At 38.5% G+C, this 27659-nt stretch overlaps 1 protein-coding gene across 1 annotated transcript; it reads right to left on the bottom strand.

Moving 5' to 3' along the window:
• Positions 1-1419: 1419 nt before the first annotated feature.
• MFSD9 (major facilitator superfamily domain containing 9) lies at positions 1420-27659 on the bottom strand. Its single transcript, XM_043994175.1, has 6 exons — positions 27384-27659; positions 21831-21918; positions 19690-19733; positions 11459-11588; positions 6731-6940; positions 1420-5001 (listed from the first exon to the last, which is right to left on the bottom strand). The coding sequence occupies exons 1-6, from the start codon at positions 27513-27515 to the stop codon at positions 4205-4207; spliced, it is 1401 nt and encodes a 466-aa protein (XP_043850110.1). The 5' UTR covers positions 27516-27659; the 3' UTR covers positions 1420-4204.

Genomic DNA, 27659 nt, shown 5'->3' with positions numbered 1-27659 from the left:
TTTTCATATCCTTTCTTTGTTAAATTTGAAATACAGAAAAGGACAGAAAATTTTTTCTCACTAAAATATGTGATTAGTGAAGATTTAGGGTTATTTGTGTTGGGACAGCAATGAAAACTTAACACAACTTCATATGGTGAGGTTTTAGCCATCAGTGAGCAGGAAGATTGATCCATGGAACCTAGAACCTTAGAACAAGTCATTCACTCCTCACTTAAAAATAAGCCTCTTATTGTCCATAGGTCCGAAGGGGAGATGCATGCTCATAAGCCCAGAGTGATAATGCCTATGGATCTGTTTTCTGAAAAACACACACACACACACACACACACACACACACACACAGTCTTTGATTTCTTCTAGGCCTACAACTTGGTAATCCTCTGCATATAGTTTTCTTCTTTCATCATTTCATCATTCCTCTGATCAAAAACATCTGATGGCATTTTCCATTGCTCATAACCAACTAAGAAAGACATCACAATTTGTCCACAACCTGTTATCCCCAATTTTATCACTCATTGGTCCTCTATGAAAACTTCCACTCATGTTATATGGACTGATTAGCTAAATTGGCTGCTTGTTGTCCTGTCCAACCAGCCCTCAAACATCCCTCACTGTTCTTTTGAAAATTGCCCTTCATACCAACTTCTTTCCATTAGTCTGAATTTCCCTATACTTCAGTCAGGTTCAAATTGCACCTTCTCCATAAAACCTTTTACTATCCCCATTCCAAGGTTCTCTCTTGAGTTCTAGGGGTATTATTTATGCGATTATTTTGGAACTAATTTTACACTGCCTTGTATTGTTTTTTATTTGCATATATTGTTCACCTATAAAAAAATTTATTTGTAGTATAGTGGATACAACACTGGACATGAAGTCGATAAGGCCTAATGCCTGAGATTCTAACTGGGTAAGCCGCTTCTTTCTCAGACTCATCTGAAACTTATCTCACAGGGATGTTGCAGTGACCAAATGAGATACTATAAAGTACATTGTAAACCTTATATAAATGTTAGTTCGCTCCATGGTAGCAAGGTGTTACAGTGAATAGAGCCTAGAGTCAGGAACACCTGAGTTCAAATCTGGCCTCAGACACTCACGGGTTGCAAGTGACTTAACCCTGTTTACTTTAGTTTCATCTGTAAAATCAACCAGAGAAGGAAATGGCAAACCACTCACAACTTAACATACAATTATCACCTGTGGTGCTAGGTACTATTCTGTAAGCATTAAGTGGGTCCTTAAAAATATGTAGATCATGCTTTGGTTATAGTGGAAAGTTGTCATGAGAGTAAAGGGCTTGTTCTGGATTGAAGGGAAGGTTATTGAAAGTATAAGAGACTAAAGTAAGAAAATAAAACTGTGAAGAAAGGAAGACACTTTCTTTAGAATTTTTTTCACATTAATAGTTTATTTTGTTTGTCAGTATTAACTTATTTTGGAAAAAAAACCTACAAAAGTCATTCAAGACAAAAAAAATCCCCAAATAAACACTTTAATAGTAGGTGGCATCAGTTGGTATCTCCCTGAGAACATATACCATAAACCCTCCAAATCCTTAACGGATTACCTTGTAAAAAACACCTTAAGAAAACATCCATCTAAAACCAAGTAAAATCCATCTTAATTAAAGAGTAAAAATATTACAGTGGTGTACAGAAAGAACATTTCATTTTATCTGCAGAACAAAGAATAACAGTCTTGGAGCCAGGAAAACATGAGTTTGAATCCTGCTGAATTTAATAAGCTGTATGAACCTGGGCAAGTCATTAAATCTATTTCCTTATCTGTAAAATGGGTCTAATAACAGCATCTACCTCACAGGATTGATGTGAGGATGAAGTGAGAGAACACAGAAAGTGCTTTGCAAACCTTAAAGTGCTATCTAAATGCTAGCTATTTTTATCCAGAAACAAAACATCAAAACTCTGTATCTCTCTGCTCAGACACTTATTTATTATATAATTTTACCTTATGCATGGTAACAGCCTCAGATATTATAGGGTACTGACTTCAGATAGAGCTAAAATGAATTGCTATGTATAACAATATGCCTCAATTTGAAATCCCCTTTTATGTGTGGGGAAAGAAGATAACCACACATAGCTCCCTCCCCTTAACCTTTCTATTACACATCCCAGCTCTCCAACCTTCACTGTTAACTGCCCTCTTGCTCATGGATCTTAGAATTGGAAAGGATACATTTTATCTAGTTTCCTCATTTTACAGATGAGAAGGGTTGAGACCCAGAGAGAATAAGTCATGGAGAGCACAAATTGGCAGCGCTGGGATTTTAAATTAGGCCCAGTGATTCTAAACTGTGCATTTTCTGCACTGTACCACACTGAATCCCATTGGGCCTCTGTTTTCTCATCTGTAAAATGATGGGGTTGGACTACCGACACCTGAGGTCTTCTCCAGCTCTAAATCCATGATGTTGTGCTTGCTTCTCCTAATAAGACTAAAAGTAACTGAAAAGACAGTCTTTATCTTTCCCATAGAGCCACAGTCTATGTATCCAGAAGGTGCTTCATAAATACTTATGGAATTTAATTATTACAGGTTGACTTGTTCAGTTTAATCACAAATGACTGAGTCAACTGCATCCTTACAGTAGGAGGAAATGGAAAAACTGCCACACTAGAAACTATTATCTTTTCATCTTCATCATGAATACTTCAGTCTCCTTTCTGAAAAGGAATTCTGTACTGAAACAAATTGTTTTGGGGAAATGTGCTTTTTGGGGAAGTATGTTAAGATATTTGTTGGGAAGTACCTATTGTAGAAAAAAATGTGTGTATAAATACTAGGATTTCATCAGTGTGAGAAGCTCCACCTACCAATGAAAATAGGTACCTTGATTATAATTTACAATCTTAGAGAGTTGTCAGACACCAATGGGGTTAAGGGCTTGTCCCAGGTCACAGTATCTCTTGAACTTTGCAAACCATGAATTTGAACACATATTTTAGTAAGTGTGGATGAGTGCCTGCTACAATTTGCATCAATCTTTCCGCATACCTCAGTATTCAGCTCACTCCTTGGCTCCTAAGTAGTAGTACATAAACAAGTGTAAATTAAGTTAGCAATACAGACATTAGGGTTAGGAAAGGTTATGTTATTTTCCCTTGACAAATACTGAAAATCTCTCTTGGTCCCACATGCTCATGCGTAACATGTTTTCAAAACCATCTTAAGGTTCCTTTAGGCCACTAACATATGTCAGATGGGACATCTCACCTGATGACACTACTCTGTTATCAATAAGACTTACTTAACTTATTTTAGGCAATGTTCTATTCCCCAAATAATGTTTCAACACAGGAACATAGAATTTCTAGTAAGATTCACCTTGGCTGACCTGAACCCTTAGTCATCCTGAGGGAACCCTCTGGAAGTAATGATGTAGATAAAACCTAACACATATGGAACAGGATCAAACAATCTATAAAACCCTCCACAGTTGAACAGTAGGAGCTTATAAAACTCTAAATACCATTTAGGGCAAACACAATTTTAAAACAATCTCCCAAATTAATCAAGGATAAGGTCAATCAGTCTACTTTAAAAGATGACGAATTGGTTTAATGGAAGATGTCTCTCCAAGTTCTATAAAATTTCCAGGGAGGGGACAACCTGTATAAATACCCCACTGATAAAAGGAAATCATAGCTACCCATCCATTTTTGGATGTTTTTTCTTAAAGTGCATTTTTTTTTTCATTTAGTGGGCAAATCTGAGTAGCTACTTCCATTTTTCTGAGTTTTCTGCTTTGGCAATCCACAAAGAGACTGCTTGTATGTATTCTACCAAAATCCTCCCAAGCTCAACAGCTGCTATCTTATTTCCTTTGAAAATATTAATCCCATTAGCATTACCAGCAGATAAAACTTCTTGGTACACATTTCACACCTATCCTCCTTCTGGTGAATGTTTTTTCTGAATCATGAGTATCACCATTCCTGTTTTGACTTCTTATTTTGGAGCAGTTTTGTCTGTAGAAACCCAGGGGTTTCATCAGGAACCCAACAGTAAGGCTTCTGATACACCTGAAGATCCTCTTCCCTTATCTTTATACCATATTTTTCTTCAAAGGCATGTTATTCTTCTATGATATACCATAAAGTGCCTTTAATCATTATTGCATTTGCCCCTGGCTCATTCACCACTTACTTCATTTCTGTTCATGGAAATAGTCCTATTGGCTTTTCAGCTTAGCACTTGGATCATTACTGTAACGAGGCTTGTTTAAAACCATTATGAGGATTGCCACTACAGCTAGTGCTGCTCCCAGACTTGGGGGGCCACAGGGACTGAACTCTTGGACCACTCCTGAGAGGAGAGGGGCGATGATACGACCCACAGCTGTCACAGACTGCCCCAGGCCTATAAGAGTTCCACTAGCCTGAGTTCCGCCTACAGTTAGCTGAAGATCTGTGATACAAATCCTGCCTATAGCAGTAGAAAAGGATAAAAAAGTGGAGCAGAAAATGACCACCCATATACTGAGTGTTGTAGAGTAAAGTAGCAACAAGACACAGGTGAGGACATTCGAGTGCAACAGAATGGCGTAGGTGTTGTGTTTATAGAGTTTCATTATTGGTCCTAGGACAAAACCTGCCAACGCTCCCAGGGCACTGCTATAGCTGATAACATACCCAGTCAGCCTGGGTTTCATCCCAAAGCGCTCCTCGATCGCCAGAACAAAGTTACTGTGGTACAGCATGACAGCCAGAGCCATCAGGAAGCGCACTGAAAAGATGTCCCACATTTCAGAGAATATCACGTTCTTGATCTCTCTTAGCACAGACACACTCTGCACCCACAGCTGCCAAGTCACTGCCTGAGGCGTGATGGGACCATTAGTTGCTGGAGTCACTGGCACCTTGTTTTTTGCATTTTTCAGGAGGTCTGAAGGAAATCTGTTGCTAGTTTGCTGGCTCTTCTTCATCCTGCTCAGTTTTGTATCATTCCATGGAAATATCCAGACAAGACCTGTTAATGCAGGGCAAGAGCATAAGTGTACTTTATATGATGTCCTCATATGCTAAATAGCTACTTCTTCTAACACTGTTCAATTGCATGTAAAAATGGTTGAAGTAATTTCACCCAGCCCTCTTTCTATTCTATCCCATATCTAAGTCTATGTCAAGAACCCCAAGTTGATCTTGCTTCATTCCATATCCTACACAGTTTCTAGAATGATCTCCTCGAACAAAATGCTCACCATTCATTCCCCTGCTTGAGAGCTTTCAATGACTCCCTATTTCCCATTATTCTCAAATTTAAATTGTGCTTTTTGTTCAAGGCTTTTCATTAACTGATCTCATTTCTCTTCGGCTCCCTTCCTGTACTCCCAACAAGCTACTTTCTTTTCCTCTTCAATTCAATTCAACAGGTTACTTCATACTGACTTTGGTTAGTTATTCATTCCATTCCCATCACCTGAACTAACCTTTCCCCTCCTCTTCTACCATTAATGTTCATATATTATACCTTCTTCAAAACCCAATCCACAACAAACCTACTGTGGTAATCTTTCCTTGACTAATCTGATTCAACAACTTAAAATGGAGTTCTTACCTACATATTTTGCCTTTGCAGGTATTTGGTATTGCTTTATATTCCCCTCATATAATTTCACACACACACACACACACACACACACACACACACACACACACACACACACACACACACACACAATTTTTCCAGCTATGTCATATGCTACTCAAGGGCAGGGATATCATCTGTTTTTATATCATTCCCCTGCTATGCAAACAGTAGGTGTGAAATAAAATATATGAAATGATCAGAGTTTGGGAAAAGCTTTATGATCCAATGTCATGTGGAGGCAGTATAGGAAATATAAATATGTGGTGGCCACAGCTTAGACATTTATTGCATAATTCCAACAGAAAACTCACCATATAAGAAAGTGGTAAGAGGCCCTCTTGAGTTTTCCCCTTATTTATATTTTAAGAGGTTCTCCAAGACTTTCATGGAATGAAGATTTCAGTAGGAATGTGAAGGACTCAGCATGATCACTGATGGACTAAAAGGAAAAGACCATTCCTGGCACTGGGGCCACGGTAAAAGACACAGGCATAGATATAAGTGACAGGAAAAAAATCTAAAGAGGATGCTCAATCAATAAGGCTGCTTACTGCAAAGGGTATTGTTAGTAGAGCTACAAGAAGTGGATGAGAGCATAGATGTGGTAGCTGGGTCAGAGAACTGTAGTGCTTCATGTAAGATAGTAGTAGTAATATGCTTTACTTAAAAAAATAGCAGGCAGGCAAAAAGACATAGAGAAGAACTTAGTTTGGAATAAGACAAAATGCATGGCACACAACTTAATGAAAAAATTAAAACTAGGGCCCCCAGATCACCCTTTTCTATCAAACTGCTCCAATGTTATTCCTTCTCTATATCATGAATATGTGACATTCTATACATGAGAAAACACACTAAGATTTCATATGCTTGAGGTCATTTTTCTGGCCATGGTGTTGGATTTGTCCTGATGCTTCTACACTCTCTTTCTTGGTTTCCCATGTGACATGCATTTGCAGGGGAGTTAAGGGTTAAGCTTTTGGCTATGCCCATGCAGGGATCAAATTCATAATCTTGGCCTTATGGGAGCTAAAATTCTCACAATGCATGGTGGATTAACATTAATTGCAAATAAATGGATTTATCTTGTGATCAAATCCCAACTTACCAGCATTCAGAATGAAGATAGAGGAACAGATGAAGGATGTTATATAAAATCCACCTTCTAACTCAGTAAGATATCCACCGACCATAGGACCCAAGATAAAACCCACATTCGATGCTGTATTAAATTTCCCTATTACCAGTGGGCGCTCTCTCTCTAAAACCAGATCCGAAAGAAGAGCTCTTGAGATTGAGAGCGTGTGCTTGAATATACCTACAGGTTGAGATGGAGAACAGTTTAGTAACATTTCCCAAAACGAAAGCATTTCATTTCCTGTCCTGTATTTAATCTCAATTACCACAAAATATTCTACTTTCAAATAGCAAACATATATATAGTTAAGAATGTCTGGCTAGGTTTCATTTCTATGAATACAATATCTGTATTTAATTAGAAAAAAATGAAATATTCATGAAAAAGGATAGAAAACCTTCTACCATATGAGTGAAGTATGCTAATTGAACAATACATAATAAAATACAGGTGTGCTTTTAACACTAATGTTTACCAGAACAATTTCTGGCAAGCTTTTAAAGCATTTGGAATGTACAAACTTAAAAACTACAACAAACTTCTGAAAAGTTCCTTACATGGAAAAGGCCAGGGTATGTAAGATTTGCAGCTTCCCCTTCAAAAGAGAATGTGGTTTTTGGAAGGGTCTTTGGTAATTTTAGCTGCCCTGCCTTGGCCCTAACTAGGATTGAAGTGAACCCACAATCCTCTTTATCTCCCCCATTTTTGAAATCACTTCCCTGAATGCACTGGTGGGTGCAGTGTTGCTCATTCCTTGTCATGATGGATTTGGAAATAAATGACCTGGATTTGAAACCTGGTTCTGCTGCTTCCTACTTACATTACACTTTGGTCAGTTTCCCTTTTTCATCTATCTTTCAGTTTTCCTCATCTGCAGAATGAGGGTGTTGGCCCTCATTTCTATATCCTATGACCCATGGCTAGTTTCTGCTCCCTACAAGAAATATGAAAGGACCTTTGGAGAAAACACTTTTTGGTCTTTACTCAGAGTTCTAACTTCTGGCGCTTTCTTGGACTCATAGCTGTAGAGCAGGAAGGCACCCCAGGGGCCATCTAATCCAAAGCCATTATTTTGAGGAAACTGAGGCTCAGGTTCAGGGACTTGCCCCAAGGCCACAGAGCTAGTAAATGTCAGAGGTAGGCTATGAACGCAGATCCTCTGAAAGTAGGGCCAGTGTTCTTTCCTTTGTATCACATTGCCTCCATAAAAGTGCATGACTGGGGTGGCTAGGTGGTGCAGTGGATAAAGCACCGGTCCTGGATTCAGGAGGACCTGAGTTCAAATCTGGCCTCAGACACTTGACACTAGCTGTGTGACCCTGGGCAAGTCACTTAACCCCCATTGCCTCGCCAAAAAAAAAAAAAAAATCAAAAACAAAAACAAATTCCACCGCAAGTGAAAAACTGCAGACTCTCTGACCCCTGTTTGAATCTCTGCCTTGTGCCAGACCTTTCCTGATCTCTGGCAATAGGGGTGCCATCAATCCTTTCTGGTCTTGAGGTACGATATTTGTTTCAAGCACATTATTTATGTGAAAAAAGCAAACGGCTCTGGAAATGGGCTGGGTTGGTGATTTCGACTGCACCAACTGATTTTCTACCTATAATGGGAGGGGAGCATGAAGCAAGTTCCGTAGCTTAACTGAGATTCTGAAAACTTTTAAAAGGAAAAGCAAAACATATACTTTCACCTTTATATCTGTCTATTCTACATGCTGGTCTAGCATAGCCAACTGTTATTACTACTCTGAAGAGGCACAACCTAAAGTATAAAGAATGACTACGTTACTCAAGATTATTATCTGCATGTGGTAGGAGTTTAATGAAAGCTGGTGACTGAGCTATATTGCCACGGAAACACAGACATAAAAGTTGTAGACCATTTATATAAAAATTTAAATTCAATGCTCAGCAAATAATTATGTCCATAGATGCTTAATTAGATCAAAAAATGGTGGCATCCACTTCTTACTACAGTATCAATATAGTTAGAAGATGAGGTATGACCATGTTACATACTGCTCAAGAAAACTTCAAAGATTCCCTATTTTAGGCTAAAACACAGAGCCTTCTGTTTGGTATGTAAAGCCCAAACTGAACTACTTCTCTGCTTCTCCACTCCCAACCCAAACCCTCCTCTCTTCTGAACTTCCCTATTCAGGGCACCATCATTCTCTCAGTCACCCAGGCTGGCAACCTAGCTGTCATACTAAACTTCTGCCTCTCTTTCATCAGCCATTTCTGATCTGTCTCCCAAGTCCTGTTGATTTTACCTTTCAGATGCCTCTAATATAGACATGTACACACATGTATATGTATGTGTGTGTGTGTGTGTGTGCAAACACACGTGCCCTCTCACTCTGCCACCACCTAGTGTAGGCCCTCATCACCCGATACCTGGACTATTGCCAAGTCCCCTGCGGGGTCGTCTCCCTGCCTTAAGCCACTCACCACTCTACTACTTCACCCTTCTCTCTTCTGCCAAACTGATTTTCCTAAAATACAGGTCATGTTACCTCCCTACTTAATAAACTCAATAAATAGGCCAGGATCAAGTAGAAAATCCTCTGATGGGCTTTTAAAGTCCTTCACAACCTGACCCCAAATATTTTCGTCTTCTTTACTGTCCTCCACGTACTCTATGATTCACTGATACTGGTCTCCCTGTTGTTCCTTGAACACACTACATTTCCTGACTTCAGGCATTTTCCCTGGTTGCCCCACATGCCTAGAATGCTATTCCTCTTCCTCCCTACCTCCTGTCCTACCTGGCCTTCCTTCAACTCTCAGCTAAAATCCTACTTTCTGTAACAACCCTTTCCCCTATTAACTACTACCTTCTCTTTGGAAATAACTCCTATGTACCCTGTATAAATCCTATATGTATATAGCTGTTTGCATGTGGTGTCCCCCCATTAGAATGTGAGCTAATTAAGGCAGGGACAGTTTTTAGCTTTCTTTATATTCCCAGCCAGAAGATGCTATGCTAAAATTATCTTTCCAGATAAAGTGCACATTAATCCCTCTTCATTCTAGACAAACAGGCCTATTTTCTGTTTCCTGAATACAACACTCCATGTCCTGACTTCTGTCTATGAACAGACAGTCCTCATGCTTGGAATATTCTCCCTCTTACCTCAGTCTCAGCCCTTTTATCTGCTCAGCCCTAGTGCCTCCTACAAAAGATCTTTCCTGATTCCCTCAAAGGGCAGCTAGGTCAAAGCCTCATAAACTGTGTGGGTGGTGACACCATGTGGGGTTGCAAAGCTGAATGTGGGGATTGCACAAAATTTGGCAGTAAATGTTTGATTTGTACACCTATATTATATACCCATATACTTGGGGTTGTTGTTCTTGGGCAAAAAGGGGTAGCAAGTGAACACAGTTTAAGAAGCTCTGAGCCAGGTGGTACAATGGATAGTGCCAGGAAGATTCTTCTTTCTGAGTTCAAACCTTACCTCAGACACTTAGTAGCTGTGTGACCTTGGGCAAGTCACTACACCCTGTTTGCCTCAGTTTCCTCACCTGTCAAATGAGCTGGAGAAGGAAATGGCAATCCACTTCAGTATCTTTGCCAAGAAAACCCCAAATGGAGTCATGAAGAGTCAGACCCAACTGAAAAATTCTAAAACAATAATAACAACCATTCCCACAAATAATTTTCTGGGAATTTATATTTACCTATTTATATTTTCTAATATTTACCTATTTTGTATATATTGTTTTCTCCCTCATACTCTCTTCAACCCCTGCTCATGCAAAGAATTTAATTTTTTCAAGACAGGGATTGGTTTTTTTGCCTGGCATCCCTAGAAACCAGACCAGTGTCTAGAACTAGCCACCCTCAGGCAAAGTGTGGTCTAAGATAGGGGCTATAAATATTTGTGTATTTGTGTCACGGCCCCCTTTTCTAGTATGGTAATGCCCATGGATCCCTTCTTAGAGTAAAGGTTATTTTGTTTGTTTGTTTGTTTTTGTTTTTGTTTTTTGGTGAGGCAATTGGGGTTAAGTGACTTGCCCAGGGTCACACAGCCAGTAAGTGTTAAGTGTCTGAGGCTGGATTTGAACTCAGGTCCTCCTGACTCCAGGGCTGGTGCTTTAACCACTGCGCCATCCAGCTGCCCCAGAGTAAAGTTTTTAATGAACAAAATTAAATATATAGGATTATAAAGAAAATGCGATTATCAAAATACTTTAAAACAAAGTTCATGGACCCCCAGGTTAAGAACCTCTGGTTTAAGGGACTAAAAGGAACTAAGTACTGGCATGGAAGACTAATCTTTGATCTTCTATATCTATGTGCAATAATAGCAACTAATAATAGCTGAGTCTGCACAAAGGGATTCAACACTGAAGATAAGCCATAGCAGTAGACCTGTGCTTGAAGCTACATGGCCCAGCTGGGAACCTGGAAACTCCTGCAGGGGAGGGGTATTTTCTACAATTGCCTTAGGATAGGCTGGCACATACCAGATGTTGAGCCAATACAGGTTCACTGAAAGCACTGGCACCAGTAATCTGAGATTGAATTGGCTCTCTTCAAACAGAAGTATGTGGATTATGTGGCAGAAACAAAGATAACAACAGGTAAAATTCGGACCTATGGGCATACAAATTATATAGATAAAAGAAAACTTTCAGCAACAGCACCTGGAAGAGGAGAAGGAAGAGACAATATGGAATATACAAGAAACTCACCAACAGGGATTCTAGCAATGGCAACTAAGAGGAGGCTGGTGGATATGCCCAGGAGGAGGTAACCTAGAGCACTGAGCAGAATACACACAAGCAGAGAATACTGTCTTCCTACTACATCACTCCAGCAGCCCTGCAAAAAGTAAACATACACACATATGTATTTGTACACATATTAAAAGGAATGAAGATTTTTTTTTGTAAAAGTAATTTTTTCCAGTTACATGTAAAGTTAGTTTTCAACATTTGTTTTCATAGGATTTTTAGTTCCAAATTTTCTCCCATCCTCCTTTCCCTCCCCGCTCCCCAAGACAGAAAGCAATCTGATATAGGTTATATATGTATAGTCACATTAAACATATTTCTGCATTAGTCATATTGTGAAAGAAGAATCAGAACAAAAAGAAAAAAACCTCAAAAAAAAAAGTAAAAACAGTATGGTTTAATCTGCATTCAGAATCCAAAGTCCTTTTTTCTGGATGTGGAAAACATTTTCTGTCATGAGTTCTTTGAAATTGTTTTGGATGATTGCACTGCTAAAAAGAGCCAAGTCCATTACAGTTGATCATCACACAATGCTGCTGTTACTGTGTACAATGTTCTCTTGGTTCTGCTCCTCTTAGTCAGCATCAGTTCATGTAAGTCCTTCCAGGTTTCTCTGCAATACTCCTGCTCATTGTTTTGTTTTGTTTTGTTTTGTTTTTTAGTGAGGCAATTGGGGTTAAGTGACTTGCCCAGAGTCAAAGAGCTAGTAAGTATTAAGTGTCTGAGGCCAGATTTGAACTCAGGTACTCCTGACTCCATGACCGGTGTTCTATGCACTGCACCACCTAGCTGCCCCTTCACTGTTTCTTACAGCACAATAGCATTTCATTTCATTCGTATACCACAACTTGTTTAGCCATTTCCCAATTGTTGGGCATTCCCTTGATTTCCAATTCTTTGTCATCACAAAGAGAGCTGCTATAAATATTTTTGTATGAGTGGGTTCCCTTCCCTCTTCCATGATATACTTGAGATACAGACTAATACAGTGGTATTAGTGGGTCAAAGGGTATGAAGAATCCCATAAGAACCCTTTAGGCCTACTTCCAAATTGCTCTCCAGAATGGCTGGATCAGTTCACAACTCCACCAACATTGCATTAGTGTTCCAATTTTTCCACAGCTTCTCCAATATTTATTATTTTCCTTTTTTGTCATATTAACCAATCTGATAGGTATCAGGTGTGATTTTAATTTGCATTTCTCTAATCAATAGTGATTTTGAGCATTTTTTCATATGGCAATAGTATAGCTTTGATTTCATCTGAAAACTGCCTGTTCATATCCTTTGACCATTTCTCAATTGGGGAATGACTTGCATTTTTATAAATTTGATTTAGTTCCCAATATATTTTGGAAATGAGGCCTTTATCAGAAATACTGGCTGTAAAAATGGTTTCCCAGCTTTCTGCCTCCCTTCTAATTTTGGCTGCAATGTTTCTGTCTATACAAAACCTTTTAAATTTAATGTAATAAAAATAATCCATTTTGCATTTCATAATATTCTCTCTCTCTTGTTTGGACATAAATTCTTTTCCTCTCCATAGATCTGAGAGGTAAACTACTCCTTCCTCTCATAATTTACCTATGGTATCACCCTTTATGTCTAAATCATGTACCCATTTTGACCTTATTTTGGTATATGGTGGAAAATGTTGGTCTATGCCTAATTTCTGCCATACTATCTTCCAGTTTTCCCAGCAGTTTTTGTCAAATACTGATTTCTTATCCCAGAAGCTGGAGTCTTTGAGTTTATCAAAGAGTAGATTACTATAGTCATTTACTACTGTGTCTCCTGTGCCTAACCTATTTTGATGACTGCCCCTTTGTAGTATAGTTTCAGATTTGGTATGGCTAGCCCGAATGTAGATATGTTTTTAAGGGCAGTTATTATCTCTCCCCCTACCCCCAGGCCCCAATAAACAACTAAAATAAAAAAGCAGCCAACCAACCCTCTTCGATACATCCCACCCCTGTGCAAAAAACAAACCAAAAAAACCTCTCATAATAAATAGGCATAGTCCAGCCTAACAAACTGCCCCATCCAAAAATTTGTCTTTTAGTATCTTAAGTTCATTGCCTCTCTTTGTAAGAGGTGGTCGGTATGATTAAACTTTATTCTTCTGGATGTATTAATTATTAATCAGAGTTTCAAAGTTGTTTTTCTCTATAATGTTATTGTTATTGTATAAATTGTTCTTACTTCTGGTCACTCTGCATCAGTTAATAGACGTATTTCCAGTTTCCTTTGAAACGATCTATTTTGTCATTTCTTACAATTCACAAAGTAACATCTCACAGCATTCATATAACATTATTTACTTAGCCATTCCCCAATAGGTTACCACATCCTTAGCTTCTCTTAGTCTGTGGCTACTATGAAATGAGCTGCTGTCAATATTTCTGTACATATATGTCCTTTTTATTTTTATTTTATCTCTTTGGAATATAAATTTAATGGCATAGATGAGTTAAAAAGTATGGACCATTTAATAACTTTGGAAGCATAGTTCCAAATTGCTTTCTTGAATGGCTGAACCAATTCACAACTCCACAGTGCACATGAGTGAGGCATGCACACTTTACTCAATCTAAATGATAATGTAGACATATTTTGCTCCTGAAAACTGTGTTGGTATTATTTTTTTGTGATAAAATAATGGGACTTTGCAGATGACCAGAAGCCCCACCTGAAGACTGATTTGGAATTGACTGAATTGGGTGAGACTGAGAACCTACTTAATGATGATTAAATCAAGACCAAACCTAGCGGCCCAGAGTAGGGTGTTGTTCTCAGAAGTTGAACCTAGTTAAGGTTGATTAAATTGAGACCACACGTGGCCAACCCTGAGTAGAGTGTATTCTCAGAGGCTGTGGACTACGACATCAACAGGAGACCACTCTCAACCAATCAACTTGAAGAACCTCCCATTTTGGGTAGGAGGACAGGAAGTAGGAAGCTGAGGCTGGAGGATTGGACCTTCCTCTTTTGGTTTGGCGGCAGAACTTCACATGGGCTATTAGGAAAGCTAGGATTTCCATCCTATAAGGAATCTGTTCTCAATCTTTCTCTCTCTTCACTATCTTATAATATATCTTTAATAAATCCTTAAAAGCCTAAACTCTTGCTGAATTAATCAGTGATTTTAGCAAGTTTCCCCCCAAAACGGGGGGGGGGGGCAGATTAGAACCCACATTTGGAATTTTGAACAACACACTTTCTATATAAAGAAAAGCACATGTCTTTTGTGCACAATGTTCTTTCTGTATAAAGAGGCATATGTCTTTTGTGGCTGGATGATCTGAGAGAAAATTTAGGAAAACTTAAATTCAAGATTCTAAGACTCTCAATTCATCTGTGGGAGAAGCTTAATGTTCCCTATACCATGGCTTCTATATTTGTTCATAGGTCACAGAATCCATGGAAAATATAAAACATCAGTCTTTAATTTTAAAAAATGGGCAGAAACACTTATTACGGGAAAAAATTAAGAGAAATATGGAAGAAGCAGCTTCTAGATAAAAAGAGTAATGTAGAGAGTCGGGACTGAATGACTCATGAGGCCTGTTCTGATGGATGGTACAGAGGCATATGCCACCTAACATCCTTAACTGGTTCTATGAAAACATATCTTAATATGGGGCAATTAGTTAATACCTTAGGAAAAGATGATACCTATTTTCAGAACCCTGAGGAACTCCTTAATCAAATTAATTCTTACATGAGTACACTTCATTTAAATTCTATAATATATAGAAATACACATTTATTCACCAGAAAAATTAAGTTGGGGGTTACCAAATTTGTTTTATAAAATGATTAATAAGGATTCTTTCAATATCAAGCCTTCTTGGTGCCTTTAAAATAGGATTAGATTTTTAAAAATTTATATATATATGTTAAGGCTAAAATTCTAGCTATTCTGTCTAAAATATCTAATGAGCGGTCACCAATAAATTATAAGCTTTAGCAAGAGTTAGACTTTTAAGCATTTATTAAGGAGAATAAGAATTTGGTAAAGAGAGAGAGAAAGGCCTACATTCATCTATCTATTAAAGGGAGAGCACATTTCTACCTCTGCTCTCCACCAGAGTCCACAGGAAAGAGCCAGTCAGAGCACCTGGCTCCCCCTTTTTCCTCCCACCAGCAAACATCACTTCCTGACACCAAAGAAAAGGCGCATGGTCTTGCCCTCAGAGATGTTCACCTCATGGCACAGCTTTTCTACAGTAAGTTTCCAGCAGGTGGTGTCATTCCAATACTTACATATATATATAATTTTAGGAACACATCTATTATAATAAAAGCCACCTATAGCCGTATGAAAAAAATGCTCTAACTCACTATTGATTGGAGAGATTCAGGTCAAAACAATTCTGGGTATTACTTCACACCTATTGGATTGGATAATAGGACAGCAGAGGAAAATGACAAATGTTGTGGGGCATATGGGGAAAATTAGACATTAATACACTCTTGGTAAAGTTGTAAACTGATTCAAACATTCTGTAGAGGAATTTGGAACTATGGCCAAGGGGCTATAAAAACCATGCATACTCTTCGACCTAGCAATACCACTACCAGCATGGTATCCTAAAAGAGATTTTTTAAAAAGCTGAATTCAAAACTGGGGTGATGTCTATCACTTGGGGAAAGGCTGAAAAAATTATGGGATGAGATTATGATGGAACACTATTGTGCTGTAAGTAATGATAAGCAGGATGCTATCAGAAGGACTTAGGAAAAATGCAATCCATCTACAGAGAAAGAAATGATGGTAACTGAATACAAATTGAAGTACAATTTGTTTTTGTTTGTTTTTGCAGGGCAATGAGGGTTAAGTGACTTGCCCAGGGTCACATAGCTAGTAAGTGTCAAGTGTCTGAGGTAGGATTTGAACTCAGGTCCTCCTGAATCCAGGGCCGGTGCTTTATCCACTGCACCATCTAGCTGCCCCAAAGTATAATTTTTTTGCTGTTCCTCTTTCTAAAGTTTTTTGGTCTGTTTTCTTTCACAACTTGACTAATGTGGAAATGTTTTACATGACTGCACATGTATAACTTATATTGAATTGCTTGAATTCTTTTTTTGTTTTGTTTTTAGGCAATGGGGGTTAAGTGACTTGCCCACGGTCACACAGCTAGTAAGTGTCAAGTGTCTGAGGCTGGATTTGAACTCAGGCACTCCTAAATCCAGGGCTGGTGCTTTAACCACTGCGCCATCTAGCTGCCCCCTGAATTGCTCGAATTCTTAAGGGAGGTGGGGAGGGAGGGAGGAAGAGAATTTGGAACACAAAGTTTAAAAAATCTATGTGAAAATTTCTTTACATATGTAATTTCATGAAAAATTCTAAATAAATAAATTTAAAATTAAAAAAAGGAACACATCTATTGTTTATAGATATTCAAGAAATATTTGTCTACCAGACTGACCACTTTAATTGAAATCAATAATAAAGAAACTAGTCAGAATGACTTTCTTATTGAAAATGACCATCCACATAACTAAACTGACTAGTTATTTGGGCAGTATGTATGCAGAGTTCAAAAGAATAACTAAAAAGTGAATCTTACACAGACCTTTATATCAGAAAAAGTTCCTATAAAGTGAGAATGTTAGAAGTTTAATAGTAGGTGGTGAAATAGTAGCTCTACAGATTTTGGGGGGTGGGGGGGTGGGGCAGGGCAATGAGAGTTAAGTGACTTGCCCAGGGTCACACAGCTAATAACTGTCAAGTGTTTGAGGCCAGATTTGAACTCAGGTCCTCCTAAATCCAGGGCCAGTGATTTATCCACTGCGCCACCTAGTTGCCCCAGCTCCACAGATTAAAAAAACAAACAAAAAAACTTGGTTCCAAATCCTCAAAAGTAAGGTTTGCGTTAAATGAGAGAGCTGTCTTCAGACCATATTCCACAACCAGATGTTTAGAAATTCACCTAGGGGCAGCTAGGTGGCGCAGTGGATAGAGCACCAGCCCTGGATTCAGGAGGACCTGAGTTCAAATCTGACCTCAGACACTTACTAGCTGTGTGACCCTGGGCAAGTCACTTAACCCCAACTGCTTCAAAAAAAAAATTTTAAAAATTAAAAAAAAAAAAAAAGAAATTCACCTAGACTTTCTTTAGGGAGAGACTGTCCTGATTTTGGAAAAACAATAATCCTTGCTAGTGTTTTAGGATTCTGGAGTTTAAGATGCCATTAGAGGCAGGCATGATTATTTTATCATTTTACCACATCTACTGGATTGTCAAACTCAGAATGTACTTCATGTATGAATATTTTAAAAAACCTAAGATTTCATCCCCACAGATACTTCCTCCAACATGCAGAATGTCTTTTTAGATGATCTTCATCAGCTTCACCTGGTAGCCAATCAAAATTAGTGTGTCTTTTTTAGCTAGGCTGGTTCTCAGCTCACTGATACAAAGTCTGTCACTTGGCCATTATCTGAAGCTTTTCCAACTTGGTATGGTCTGACAGAGCTTATGTACTTTGCTGGGTTAGCCTTCAACAATCTCCATCATCAAGTTTATTTTCTAAAGTTGTAAAATTATACTAGAAACCCAAAGGTCACCTCTATGCTATAATGAGACAGAAAAAAAAGGCTTTAGCTATGTATATTTTAGGCATGTCTAATTTTTCTTTTCAAATTAATCTAAATTTCCTTTCTTAAAATACTAATTCTTACCCTTTCTCCAATTCCTATGGAAAAGTACAAATTACATTTCTCTGTAAGTTGACCATCAAAAAAATTTCTTAAAATCTTTCACTTTCCTTTTACATGTTCATATTTCCTTTGACAGTTTTTGTCTATTTCCCCAGTTCATGAAAAACTTAATAGGGGATGTTAAAATGCAAATCTCTAGTGGAAAAGGTAAACATATCTAAAGCAGGTTGGAGTGCTAATTTCTAAAATAATGAAGATAGCTAGGGGTTATGAGACTAGGAGATTTGAAAAGTACCCTTCTAATAATGTGTCCAATATGCTATAGAGCTATATATGTGTCCATGAACACTAATATCTCCATGGGACTTGGAGATCATAATACACATCTGAATGAACTGGGGTGTGAGGTCAAAGGAGAGTGAGAGATCCTGCTCTGCTCCGCTCCAAGTATTTCTTTAACTGGTTCAACACTTATCATGGTCAATAAAATCCCAGATACCATAACATCAGAGAGTTGATTTATGAGCAAAGGTCCTTTACAAACAGAACAGCCTATATCTAAGCAGAGAGTCACTAGCATAAAAATGTGTGTCTATATGTAATATATGTATATCTCTCTATATATATCTATATCTATATATCTATATATATATATACACACACTTATGTGTATGTGGATACATATATGAATATCACAGAAGTCTGGTTGATACTTCAACTGTCATAAGCATAAAGATACAGTTCAGAGTATTCAATTTTAACCTGAGTCCTTAAGTACCAGGAAGACCTGATGATTTATTAATTAAAATTTTAAAAAATAACATTAACCATTTACATTATATGCTGTAAGAAATGATGAGCAGGCAGATTTCAGAAAAACCTGGACTTAAGTGGAATGATGCTGAATGAAGAGAGCAGAACTAGGAGAACAATGAACACAGTAAGAGCAACATTGTGTGATGTTCAACTGTGATAGACTTAGCTCTTCTCAGCAGTGCAATGATCCAAGACAATTCCAAAGAACTCATGATGTAAACTGTTCCCCACATCCAGAAAAAAGAACTGTGGATTCTGAATGCAGATTGAACCATACTGTTTCTACTTTGTGGTTTTTTTTTTGAGGTTTTCCCCTTGTGTTCTGATTCTTCTTTCACAATATGACTAATGCAGAAATATGTTTAATATGATTATACATATATAACATATATCAGACTGCTTTCTATCTTGGGGAGGAGGGAGGGAAGGGAGAGAGGGAGGGAGAACAATTTGGAACTAAAAATCTTATGAAAACAAATGTTGAAAACTATCTTCATATGTAACTGGAAAATAATAAAATACTTTTATGATAAAAAACAATTTATATTACATATTAAACTAATTACCTGTGTCTTTTTGTGAATAAGATTTTTAAAAAAATTTCATAGTTATTAATGTTACTCTACCAATGGATAGTTGTCCTCAACTTTTCAACAGGCACACCAATGTTTTGAAGATGCATTGATACAAATGAAGGTAAACTTACCACTACTGTGCTAGAAAAGAGCTGTAGAACACCATAGAGGGATCCTGAAATAAAATATAATGATAGTATAAATCAAGGACCAGATTCATCATAGAGCTGACTTAACTAATGCCAGAAATCAATAGGAAGTGTACCAACAAAGGGGCATGATTACTAAATATAATTTAGGATAAGCAGAAAGGAGAAATAAGGGGGTGGGGGACTCAGATTATGAGAATGGAAGAATCATGTTGCTCGAACAGTGAAAGAAATTTTGATTTATATATAGAAGAAATGCAGTAAAGAATAAAATTCCTGAATCCGAAAGAGGCTTTAGTATGATGGGCAATAGGAAGAGTCTTCTACAGGTATATTTATTTTAAAGCTTCTAGGCTTTCTATAAAAATCTCTACCTGAGTGATCAACTTGAGCAAGACTTCTTTTTACAGGTTTTTTTTTTCTATTGTGATTTCAAATCATGGCACTGTATGAGGTTTGAAATTTTTAAAAATATTTTCTATACCATTACAGTAGCCATTAGTGACACCATAATCTCTTATTCCTATCTATAGGTGTATCCCCCTTAGTAAGATTATTGTGATATTAACCAATTTTATTATTCTGAAATGACTGATTTCTCTGTTTTTTTTGCAGGGATTGAGGAGTGTCCATATTTCCCTTATGTGTAGAGGTTTTCCTCTTCAAACCCAACATCCCCTCATTAAAGATGACTGGTTGGATAAAGAGAGATGGACACTCCCAACACTTTACATAAAGAGCTATAAATGTGTAAAATAGTAGAAAATGAAGTCAGAAGTCCTGATAGGGATCTGGCAAGGGAAGAGCTAAGAAAGACTTTCTGGGCATATTGAAGAAACTGATAACCATATCTGACATATTTTAATCATTTTCCACCCTTCTACCCCACTACTATAATTTGATACCTCAAGGTACACATTTCTGAGATAACATCTATATCTTATCTCCCATATTAGATTGTAAGGCCCTACGGTATCTACTCTTTAAATCTCTTCTGAGTATCATGAGCCACTGGAAGTCAATATTGATGTTATATTCAATGTTCTACAACCTGTGGACCCTTACCTCTGCAAAGGAGTGGGGAAAGTATTCAGACAACTTCTGTTATTCCTTTTTAGATGTGTTATACTCCACCCAAACTGGAGTAATCTCTGTTTCCCAAATATGTCATTTGGTTCCCAGTATGTAAAATCTACTCCTTCCTTCCTTTTTAGCTGTGAAAATGACACTCTTTAAAGTCCAACTCAAATGCCACCTCTTTCAAGACTTCCTTAACCCTCTGCTCAGATCTCAGGGAGCTCAGACCACATATAGCACTTATATTTTGCAACTCTAATAAATTTAGCATATAATACTGTGCATCAAATATATCCACGTCAGTGCAGTACAGAAAACAAAAGAAAAAGCTTCTGACTCAGGACCAGAGTCAAGTCTTGAGTCTGACAGATACTGACTATATGACCCTAAGCAACTCTGTAAAACCAGATATTGCAGAGAAGGTGTTAGTTAACCTGAACTGGTAGAGGGAATTTCCTCATCTGGGAAGAAGCTAGGTGGCAAGAGTGGGCCTAGAATCAGTAAGACCTGAGTAGAAATTAAGTAACTTAACCTCTGTCTCCCTCAGTTTCTTTAACTATAAAATGGGTTGTGAAGATTAAATGAAACATTTGTGAATCACAGTGCCTGGCACATAGCAGGAATTTAATAAATGCTTATTCCTGTTGATTACCCAGCCCCCAAGAGAATTCTCTGTATCAGTGAAATAATAGGTATAATCCTTATCCTTATCCATATATGTGCCTGAACCCTCTCCTGAACTCAAAACCCTAGGAGGACAGGGATCATGTCTTATCTAAACTTTGGACCATCCCCAGGGTCTAACACAATGCTTTATCCACATTTTGATGTCTGTTGGGCTGAATTGTTAAATTGCAAGCACAGAAGTTCTATAAATTGTACATACTCAACAAGCACTTGCTGAATAGCTTAGCCACCAAATTAGAGAAATATAGGCCAAACTTACTTTAAAATCCCTGGGAAATGATCTTTTTACCATTTAACTGTTGAATAGCAATGATTCATAATCAACACTTGTTTTTAGTTTATTAACCTACATCACTTACCTACTACTCCTGCGGTAGTTGGGCTTGCTCCGAGGGATTTGATATGAACACTTAATAAAGGAACTACCATGCTTACACCAAAAAAATCCTAAAAGAAAACAGACCAGACTTCCATTAATTAGATGAATGTTGGCATCTGATAGGCTTTGGAATTGTGGATCCCATAATAGGCAAAATCCCTTCCCTTTTTATTCTATAAACAAACAACATCTGGAGTTTCTAACAAAATGCCAATTTTTCGCTCTCTTTTGAGATGCCCCTAAAATTATTCATCCTATTTGTAATTGGTAAATGACAGACTTAACATGTTTTATAATTTACTTTACCTTTAGCTCCTTCTAGCTTTCTTACTTCACAAAGAGAACACCATTATCATTCACTGGGAATGTCTTTTAAAAGTATCCCAGGGGCAGCCAGGTGGCGCAGTGGATAGAGCACCAGTCCTGGAGTCAGGAGGACCTGAGTTCAAATCCAGCCTCAGACACTTGACACTTACTAGCTGTGTGACCCTGGGCAAGTCACTTAACCCCAATTGCCTCACCCCCCCCCCCAAAATAAAGTATCTCAAAAAGAGAATACAGTGCTTACAACAAAAAGGGAGATGGGGTGCAAGCAGAGTCTCCTTGTCCCCTTTATGTCTTTTTCTCACAAAAGGAAGAGTATAGAATAAATGAGGGGATACAATGTTGAACTAGAGTAGTTAAACTAAGATGGTGGTGCTATAGGAATAACCAAATAACCAAGGCTTGCAATTCTCTAAATAAGGCATGGTCTTAATTTGGGTATTTTAGGTACAAAGTATCCACTTCAGAACCGTCACCCCATGAGGGGACTGTGCCAGCCTACCATTAGATAAGGACTCTTACCACCAAGCACTCCTTCCTTAGAAAAGATACTCCACATTTTAATGTAAGGTCTGTCTACCTGCCTCTTGATGGTATGCCATGGTACCCTCTTGTCATTCCATACTGATTGTTTTCTTTGTGGCTAAGTGCAGCACTTGAATAATAAATCCTCTCTACTTTCTAGTTAAAAAAAAAAACACAAAGTTTTCTTATTTCATAAGAAATAATTCCCACTTCATTTTGAACTCCAAATAATAATAATATTACATAGCACTTTAAACTTTGCAAAGCATACCTTCTTTCTTTGTTCTTCACAACTAAAATAGTGAAGACAGTTATTGTTATCATTTCTATTTAATAGGTGAGGAAATTGGGCCTTGAATGATAAATCTGTTACTTGGGGTTAAAGAGCTAATAAGTGTCAGACACAGGAAACCATATTCCAAGTCTAGCACTTTATCCTTACACTACACATTACAGGTAGGACACTAGCTCTCTCCAACACTCTGCCCAGGGCAATGAAAGGACCCTGACTAATTATTTGGGTTGAGAAAGAAGCTTCAAGAATGTGATCTTAGATAAGTGACATCTCAGACTATAGAACACTGTTTCCGTCTGGATACAGATTGGTAATTTCATCTTTAAATATTCAGAAAATGAATTTATGTGCTGACACATCCCAACACTTTAAGTCCACAGTAGGAATACTATAAATTCCATTAGAAATTTAAGAGTTTTGCTAGTCACCTATTAGCAGACTAAATCTGCATCGCTCTCCATTATTCTTAATTCTTCTAAGAGGGAGTCAAACAAAACCAATTTTGTGGTCCTTTAAAACATTCAAGATCATCTTGACAACAAATACAGTACTTTCTTCACCATAGAACCCTATCTAGGGGGCAGCTAGGTGGAGAAGTAGATAAAGCACCAGCCCTGGATTCAGGAGGACCTGAGTTCAAATCCAGCCTCAGACACTTGATACTTAATAGCTGTGTGATCCTGGGCAAGTCACTTAATCCTCATTGCCCTGAAGGAAAAAAAAAAAAAAAGAACCCATTAACAGTAGATTCCAAACTAGTTCTTCATCCTAAAACTCTTAAATTCCCAAAATTTTATATAAAGTTCCCAGAGTAGACTTAAAATGCTGTTTGGATGTGTCAGCAAATAAAGTAATTTTCTGAATATTCAGTGATGAAGTATCAATTTATGGATAATCTTTATTTCTTGCTTGGTGGAAAGAGAACTCAATTTATATTTGGAAACCTTAGTTCGAAGGCCTGACAGAATTACTTACTCTGAGATTTTGGGCAAATCATTTAATTTTTGAGCTTCTATTTTGTCATCTGTAGAATGGAGATAACTTTTGTATTACCTATCACATAGGGTTTGTTTCAAATACAATATTTTTCATAAATCAAAAATTATTATATAAACATGAGCTAGTACTATTGTGGCCTTTTTGTTCTTTCACTACTCATCAAAACTCAAATTTAAAAAAGCAATTTATCATTTTCAATTCAAACTCAAGATTAATTCATCCTAGGGATGCTTCTGAATCATGCCAGCTCCAGCTACCCAATGCTAATGGAACACTATAATATATTGCTTATTACTAACATATTGCGCATGACCAAAATACTTTTCTGAAGCTGAACAAAGTCAACCCCCAATATTTTCAACATCAAAAAAAAGCTGAATCATAGCTACTCCCCGTTTTGACCAGCCTAATAGAGAAAAAAGCAAATGATCTTATCACAAATCAATTATTCTTGGGCTGATGGAAGGGAATAAGGAAGTTAAATGAGGGCACTACTGTGAGGAAAGGGAGAAGAATGGCGTCATAATAGGAAGACAACAGATGGAAAAAGGAAGAGGCCCTAAGCAGCAAATTTTCAAAGCAGATATGGGATTATCTTCTGGCTACGGCATCCTCCTGCAGGGAGATCAAAAGCTACTTCTTAACGGTAAGTAGAGAGACAATAATAAGCTTTTTCCTAACCCTCTTCCACCACTGTTTACAGCAATTTCAATGCATTAAAAAGTAGAGAAAACCAGAATCAGAGATGGCAAAGGGCATCCTGAGGGAGATCGTTATCAGCCTCCAAAGCTAATCTGCAAACTACCTAACAGAATAATTAAATCCTGGAACCCTGACAAGTTTCCCCAATATTTAGGCTTTGTTGGTTAGTCAATTTTTTCAATCATGTCTGACTCTTTGTGACATTGGATACTGGATATAGTGGAATGATTTGTCATTTCCTTCTCTAGATCATTTTACATATGAGGAAACTGAGGCAAACAGGGTTAGGTGACTTGTACACTTTGCTACCCGGCAATGGCTACTAAATACCAAATAACAACTTCCCATTTTCAATCCAGTTTCCAAGGAAATTATTGACTCTATTGTGTATAAGAACAAAAAGAAATCCTGTTGTTCTGTTGGGAAATTACATCCAGGTCTCCACAATTTATGGATTAATTTAAGGACATGTGGGTTTTCTTTTAACTGATGAAAATGTTTTGAATTGAGGGATATTAAAGTTATAAAGCATGTAAATATTAAAAATTATCTTGCAGCAGGAAGACCACTGACTGTGGAGTCAAAAGACATGGATTTAAATATGGCTTCTGATGATTACTAATTGTATGACCTATGATAAGTCAAGCAATTAATTAACAAATAAGTAATACCTAGTATATACTAGGTACTGGGAATAACAAGTACAAAAAAAGAAATAATCTCTACTTTAAATGAACTTACATTCTAATGAGGGTGACAAGAATGCATAAAAATTAAGTATAAATAGAAAAGGAATAAATATAATTCTATATAAAGTACTTCAGGAGGGAAGGTACTAGGCAGTGGGGCAGATTAGGAGAGGTTTTAGCAGGAGATGATGCTTGAGTATTGTCTTAAAGGAGAAGAGTGATTTTATGGGGAAAATTAAGGAAGCAGTATATTCCACATGCAGAAAGGCCAGTTGCAAAGGTCTGGAAGAAGGTGGGAGTGTCCTATATAAAGAACAAAGAGAACTGTTTGGCTGGATTGAATAGTGAAGGAGGAAGAGTTATGTCTAATAAAGTTAAGATATGTTCAGGCCAGGTTGTGTTGGACTTTAAAAACTAAACAAAGAAATTTATGTTTTATCTTGGGACAAAAGTTTTTAATTAACTTTTTTGGGGATAACTTTCTTTATTTTTTTGGTGAGGCAATTGGGGTTAAGTGACTTGCCCAGGGTCACACAGCTAGTTAAGTGTCAAGTGTCCAAGGCTGGATTTGAACTCAGGTCCTCCTGAATCCAAGGCCTGTGCTCTATCCACTGTGCCACCTACCTGCCCCTGGGATAACTTTCAACATTACTAGTTTCCTTCATAATTCTATTTTATGCATCTAAAAACATTCTTCTGAGAAGGGGTTCAAAGTTTTACCAGACTGCACAAGTAAGGTTAAGATCCCATCTTAAAGGTCACAGGAAGTCACTAGAGTTTATTGAGTTGGGAAGTCACATAGTTATAACTGTGTTTAAGGAAAAGGACTGTGGTGGCAGTATGGAGGATGCATTGGAGGGAGAGACTTGAGGACATTTTTACAATAATCTAGACTTGACAGAGACTTGATTGGGACAAGGGCCGAAGTTGTTCACTAGCACAATTTAGAGACAAGGAAACAGGACAAGGGGGGCACTTCTTGCATGGTTTTCTGCACCCTGATTTCCTCCAGGGACACTGGGGGTGGGGGGTGATGATGATGCCCTGCCTAAGGAGACAGCAGGCAGGAGTGGGAAAGACTCAAGATGAGGTTATGCATGGAGACAGTAATGAAGGATGCAAACCAAGAAGTGGGCCTCTTTCTGGACCTCAGGTAGGAAATTAAGACTGGGGGCAGTGAGAACAAAGAGGGAAGCAACTGTGAACTTTAGTTTAGTTAGGAGAATTCCACTGTGTCAAACTCAAATAGAAAGGGATCCTTGCCAGTGCTCCACCAATTGACACTACCCATGCTGTAATGTATTTTTTATCTATTTTGGTAAACATTTCCCAATTACATTTTAATCTGGTTTGGTTCTCATTTAGTAGGAGTGTTCCTGTCTGCTTGGAGTTTGGCACCACTGAATAAACCTCAAAGTATCTACGAGCTTTTGAACTATGATCCTATGGCCAGTCCTAAAGGCCTGGTGGCGTTTCCACACCAGGAACCACCTCTGCAGGTTTTTGTTGTTGTTGTTCAGCCGTGTCCTACTCTTGGTGACCCCATCTGGGGTTTTCTTGGCAGAGACATTGGGGTGGTTTGCCATTTCCTCCTTCAGCTTATTTGACAGAGGAGACCGAGGCCAACAGGGTTGAGTGACTTGCAGCTAGTCAGTGTCTGAGGCCAGATTCGAACTCTGGTCTTTATTATGCCTGCAGGCCCAGCGTTCTGTCCGCTGTGCCACCTGGCTAACAGCTGTGGCCGCAACCCCGCAAAGTGTATATTGGCAGGGTTCACCGCGTCACTCCGAGGGCACCCCCGGGACTGCCACCATTCCTCAATCGTTAAGTGCCGGGACTTGCGAACGTTAAATGCAGGTGGGAAGGGAGGCCCTGGAGGGGGCGAGGTGAAATGAAAGGATGTTAGGAGCCTGCAGTCTCCCCCAGGCCCAGCAGCAGCGGCGGCTCTGTTTGTTTGTGCGCCCCCTCCCCCCACTTCCCTGCCCTCCCCGGGACTCACCAGGAAGCCCACCAGGTAGAGGTAAAGCAAGAATCTGCTGAGCCGGTGACAAGGCCGAGCCGAGGTCCCCGCCTCCTCCCTCTCCCGGTCCTTTGCGGGCCGGGGCTCGGCTCTGGGAGCAGTCTCCCCCATCCTCCATGCAGAGAGGACCCCAGCCCCAGTCCGGGGCCAGTAGGGAGGCGGGGTGGACGCGGCGTAGCTGAGAAGCGAGGCCAGCTGATCCGCTCGGGCCCTCCACCCAGCCACGCCTCTCGCGGAAGACGACTGGAGGGAGGC

The sequence above is a fragment of the Dromiciops gliroides genome, chromosome 3 (genome assembly GCF_019393635.1).
Source record: "Dromiciops gliroides isolate mDroGli1 chromosome 3, mDroGli1.pri, whole genome shotgun sequence".
Taxonomy (NCBI): Eukaryota; Metazoa; Chordata; class Mammalia; order Microbiotheria; family Microbiotheriidae; genus Dromiciops; species Dromiciops gliroides.
The sequence above is the reverse complement of the archived record's forward strand: the minus strand, read 5'-3'. Positions and strand labels throughout refer to the sequence as shown.